Below are 6,000 nucleotides of genomic sequence, written 5' to 3' on the forward strand. Positions count from 1 at the left end.
TACCAAATCCTGCGTGGCCACGCAGGGGCTATCAAAATCACTGAAGCTCTCTCCTGCTTGATCTTGGCAATCAGACGAGGGAGCAGAGGAAATGGTGGAAACACATAAACCAGGCTGAAGGACCAGGGTGCTGCTAGAGCATCTATCAGCGCTGCCTTGGGATCCCTGGACCCGTAACAAGGAAGCTTGGCGCTCTGACGAGACGCCATGAGATCCAGTTCTGGTTTGCCCCATAGTTGGATCAACTGGGCAAATACCTCTGGATGTAGCTCCCACTCCCCCGGATGAAAAGTCTGCCGACTTAGAAAATCCGCCTCCCAGTTCTCTACTCCTGGGATATGGATAGCTGAGAGATAGCAAGAGTAAACCTCTACCCATAGAATTATCTTTGAAACCTCCAACATTGCCAGGGGGCTCCTTGTTCCCCCCTGATGGTTGATATAGGATACAGTCGTGATGTTGTCCGACTGAAATCTGATGAACCTGACCGCAGCTAGCTGAGGCCAAGCCTGAAGAGCATTGAATATCACTCTTAGTTCCAGAATGTTTATCAGAAGGAGGGTCTCCTCCCGAGTCCACGAACCCTGAGCCATCAGAGAGTTCCAGACTGCACCCCAGCCCAGAAGGCTGGCATCTGTCGTTACTATAGTCCATTCTGGCCTGCGGAAACTCATTCCCTTGGACAGATGGACCCGAGATAGCCACCAGAGAAGAGAATCCCTGGTCTCTTGATCCAGATTTAGTAGAGGGGACAAATCTGTGTAATCCCCATTCCACTGATTGAGCATGCAAAGTTGCAGTGGTCTGAGATGTAGGCGGGCAAACGGAACTATGTCCATTGCCGCTACCATTAATCAGATTACCTCCATACACTGAGCCACTGACGGACGAGAAGTGGAATAAAGAGCACGGCAGGAAGTTTACAAGTTTTGACAACCTGACCTCTGTCAGATAAATCTTCATTTCTACTGAATCTATCAGAGTTTCTAGGAAGGAAACTCTTGTAAGAGGGGAGAGAGAACTCTTTCCTTTGTTTACCTTCCACCCGTGAGACCTCAGGAATGCCAGAACAATGTCCGTATGGGACCTGGCGATTTGAAAAGTCGACGACTGTATCAGGATGTCGTCTAGGTAAGGGGCCACTGCTATACCCCATGGCCTTAGAACCGCCAGAAGGGACCCTAGAACCTTCGTAAAGATTCTTGGTGTCGTGGCTAACCCGAAGGGAAGAGCCACAAACTGGTAATGCCTGTCTAGGAAGGCGAACCTGAGAAACTGATGATGATCCCTGTGTATCGGAATGTGTAGATAAGCATCCTTTAAATCCACAGTAGTCATATTGACCCTCCTGGATCATAGGTAGGATGGTTCGAATAGTCTCCATCTTGAAGGATGGGATCCTGAGAAATTTGTATAGGATCTTGAGATCCAAGATTGGTCTGAAAGTTCCTTCTTTCTTGGGAACTATAAACAGATTTGAATAGAAGCCCTGCCCCTGTTCCTCCTTTGGAGCTGGGTGGATCACTCCCATAACCAGCAGGTCTTGAACGCAATGTAAGAATGCCTCTCTCTTTATCTGGTTTGCAGATAATTGAGAGAGATGAAATCTCCCCTTTGGAGATGAAGCTTTGAAATCCAGAAGATATCCCTGGGAAACAATCTCCAGAGCCCAGGGATCCTGGACGTCTCTTGCCCAAGCCTGGGCGAAGAGAAAAAGTCTGCCCCCCACTAGATCCGGTCCCGGATCGGGGGCTACTCCTTCATGCTGTCTTAGAGGCAGCAGCAGGCTTTTTGGCCTGTTTCCCCTTGTTCTAAGCCTGATTAGGTCTCCAGACTGGCTTGGACTGGGCAAAAATTTCCCTCTTGTTTTGTAGAAGAGGAAGATGAAGCTGCGCCACTCTTGAAGTTTCGAAAGGAACGAAAATTAGTCTGTTTGGCCCTTAACTTGTTGGACCTATCCTGGGGAAGGGGGTGGCCTTTTCCTCCAGTAATATCAGAAATGATCTCCTTCAGTCCAGGCCCAAATAGGGTCTGCCCTTTGAAGGGGATATTGAGAAGCTTAGACTTTGAAATGACATCAGCTAACCAGGATTTAAGCCATAGCGCCCTATGCAATATTTTATTTTCATAATGAAAATGAAATATTGCATATAACAAATCTCCAGTAAAAAGTATTTCCAGCATGAGTTATTTAGTCTATTTTCTACACGGAGTCTCTCTGCTCTCTCTTCCCCCTCGGCCCCTCCCTCTCCAGACCGGAGCTTATCAGACTCAGAGAAGAGAATGATTTACATTTATAACCCTGCCGAGTGCTATGTACAGTCACACACACATTAGGAATTCAGTGGTAACGTTTGAAAAAGTAAGCTTTGTTTGCATACAAAAACATAATAATAAAATCTTTTTTTCCTGTAACAGATTTATAACATAAACTGCAGGACAAGCTCTGTCTGCATAACATTGAGTGCTGCTGCTGTGTTTTTCATCTGCACAAGTCACATGACTGCTGTGACCCAGTGTAACGTGCGTTCTAACATGGCACCATACATGGGAGAATAATGCACCTGATTAGCATTCATCTTCAAAACGATTTTTTTCAACACTTAGGGGTAAGGTGAACAAATAAACTAGACAGTAGTGATTACTTGATTTTAATTCATAATAAAACATACTTTTTAATGATTTTTATCAGGTGTTTAGTGTCCCTTTAAATACGATTTTTGCAGAAACAAAACCCTCTATAGAGGTCCTATAAGCCAGAGGACTCCTTCAGGGAAGCTGGATGTCTCAGACTGAAAACGAAAATAGGCCCCTCCCACCATGCACTCAAAGTCAGAGGGCCTTAAAAAAGTACTCCTAGGAGTAATCTAACAAGCCATGTGGAAACTAGGCCCCAAATAAAGATTTATCACCCTCAGAGAAAAAAACGTTTTTATTCTTATAAATCATGCAAACGTTTTTACACTAAATAATATAAGTATTAACATGAATATTATCCTTTTTTACAAGCATGATCCCAGTTGTTGTTAAATCACTGTATCAGGCTTACCACCTTAAACATACCAGGCACTGTCAGCATTTTCTAGACCTTATCTTTCTAGAAAAAAATATACTGAACATACCTCAAACCATGCAATCTGCAGACCGTCCCCCCAACTGAAGTTTTCTTTCCATACTCTTCAGTTATGTGTGAGAACAGCAATGGGCCTTAGTTACAAACCGCTAAGATCATCAAACCTCCAGGCAGAATTCTTCTTCCAATTTCTGCCTGAGAGTAAAACAGTACAACACCGGTACCGTTTAAAAATAACAAACTTTTGATTGAAGGTAAAAACTACACTAAGTCACAACATCTCTCTTGATACTTCCTTTCTTGTCGAGAGCTGCAAGAGAATGACTGGGGGTGGAAGTTAGGGGAGGAGCTATATAGACAGCTCTGCTGTGGGTGTCCTCTTGCAGCTTCCTGTTGGGAAGGAGAATATCCCACAAGTAATGGATGAATCCATGGACTGGATACACCTTTACAAGAGAAACTAGATTCCTCCCTTCCTTGCTAATAACATGGTAAAGAGGAAAACGTCTAACAAATTAATGTCCTCCACTCCGTGCAAAAGACAAATAAGAGTAAGAAGGAAGATTGTCCTTGGCGCTCTTTACTTTGGCGCTCTTTATGACTCCGCCCCTCGTGGGCGTTCCGCCAGCTATCTTCCGGTCGCCATGATTCAATTACATATTGCATAACTAACTGCGTAGTGCATTTGTATGACACAAATGTATTGGGTACCGGGAGCGACAAATTAACATGACATCAAAGCAAATCTGTTCAGCTTGCTATTTCGTAATTACAGCCTTACAAACAAACGGAACAAACTGATATTATAAAGAATAGAGTCTGTAACCCCTGCCCATCGTGAGCGTAAACCATCTCCCGGTCTGCATTAAGTCTAACTTAGAAAAATGCCAGTAAGGAAAAACACAACTGCCCGTTCTCCACATTACACACCATGGAGTGGGTAGCTGCTAGATATGGCCATTACAAAGCCCCCGGGAGTGACAACATAACCTTAGTTTAGTGTACTGTCTATGTAATAAAGTGATGTGCAGCCAGCTTGTAAAAGAGATATACCGTATTTTTTCGCTCCATAAGACGCACTTTTTTCCCCTTCAAAAGGGGAAATGTCTGTGCGTCTTATGGAGCGAATGTGACTGCCTTTGATAAAAAAAAATTAAGTGAATGACACCGCACAGTGACCTGGCTGACCCTATTATTGCTTTAAATTTGTTGGCACTGTGGTGGTCTGTGCACGCTGTGCGTGCGTGTGTTGTCAGACTTAGTCTCAGTCATAGAGTGGAGGACTGGAGCGCAAGGCGGAGCTCACTTGCCTGACGTCACTAACTCTGAAACTGAGAGGGAGAAATCTTGCGTGATGAGCCGTGGCCGCCTGTCATCTCCAAGTGAGTCATGATACAGGCTAACACACTGCAGCAGCAGCACCATCCATCTGAGCCAGGTGAGGTGGTGACTGAGTGAGCCCGCCGCTGCTGCCTGCAGAAGACAGTCGATGTGTGAGGAGCATGTGAGTAGGTAGGAATGGTTGCAGCACTGGTGGGGGTCTCTGAGGAGCAGGCATTTCTTGGAAGGGGGGGGATTTGAATTTCTACAAGGATGGGGCCTGGGGGGGGGGGTCTCTCTGACTCTGAGGGGGCCGGGCACACACAGTATGAGTGTCAGTCATTCAATTAAAAATGACTTCATCACTAGTTACAGTACCGGAAGTTTTCTTCCTGTCCTGATAATTATATTGGCATCAATTGATGGTTGACCTAGCAGCAAGCAGCCAGCACCCAGGTTCTTTATTCCACTGTTGACTGCTGTTCTACACCATTTGATTCAGAATATTTGTTTTTTTTCCCTCTAAAAACTAGGTGTGTCTTATAGTCAGGTGCGTCTTATGGAGCGAAAAATACGGTAGTCCCCATACAAGTAAAGCACTGCTACATGCTGTCAGGAAAAAGCTCTTCACTGACAGAGCCCCTGATTCCCATAAACATATGTAAGTGCAGAAAACCTCACAGATATAAAGGTCCCTGAGGAATCTTCCTATAGAGCAATAAAGTCTGCACTTACCTCTCATGCTGTCCGACAGCAAGACAGCCTCAACAGGGTTCAGAGGGCCATGGGGTCCCTCCTGTAGCCCTGCAGAAAGATGAAGCCTGAGTTAGATTCAGCTTAGGCTATCATAGAAAGGGCAGCATCACAGTATGGGAGGCGCAGTGAGAATTATGTCCCACAAAGTTCCCATTGCTTTAAAGCCACTAAATGCTTCTCTTTTTACTGAAGAGACTGATCTGGTCTAGGCTACACCCTAGCACAAAGTAGCACTCAGAGGAACCATCTTAAAAAATAATAAACACTTGATTGAAGAATCTTTACTAACACCTCATTTTGCCATCTCCTATCTAACACAGGCAAAGAGAATGACTGGGTTGGGAGGGAAGGGAGGAGCTATTTATACAGCTCTGCTGTGGTGCTCTTTGCCTCCGCCTGCTGACCAGGAGGCGATATCCCACAAGTGAGGATGAAATCCATGGACTCATCGTATCTTGAAAAAGAAAACAGGTGACAAGGTGACCACGTTAGATACGGAAGATGCTATGGACAAATACAAAATGCTCAGTCCCAAAAGGAATACCGGAGATACAAAGCATATGTGTAAAAAATTAAAACAATAATCCTTTATTGCAACATTTTAAAATGGAAAAATACAAACCTAGAGCGGTCACACTTCTCCTTTCATAAAGATCAGAGTAAGGCAAGAAAGCAATCACGCTACCACTATAAGTAAATATAAGAAACAGCTATGACTCGTATACAGTGTCACGCTACTTCACACTGATTTGTAGACATACCTGGCAGAGGAAAATGCCACGCCCAGCACACGGATTCCCTTGCCCTGGTTGTCGTCCATGAAATCATCATCTTCCTCCACCTGCTGGTCA

General features: G+C 44.8%; 1 protein-coding gene across 1 annotated transcript in view; it reads right to left on the reverse strand.

The window, feature by feature from the left end:
• Positions 1-6,000, reverse strand: part of SUPT6H (SPT6 homolog, histone chaperone and transcription elongation factor) — a 270,720-nt gene that overhangs the window by 173,412 nt on the left and 91,308 nt on the right. The window contains 1 exon segment of the mRNA XM_053706195.1: positions 5,911-6,000. This exon segment is cut by the window's right edge and continues 50 nt beyond it. Within this exon segment, the coding sequence (XP_053562170.1) occupies positions 5,911-6,000 (90 nt within the window).

This window comes from Bombina bombina, chromosome 3 (assembly GCF_027579735.1).
Source record: "Bombina bombina isolate aBomBom1 chromosome 3, aBomBom1.pri, whole genome shotgun sequence".
Taxonomy (NCBI): Eukaryota; Metazoa; Chordata; class Amphibia; order Anura; family Bombinatoridae; genus Bombina; species Bombina bombina.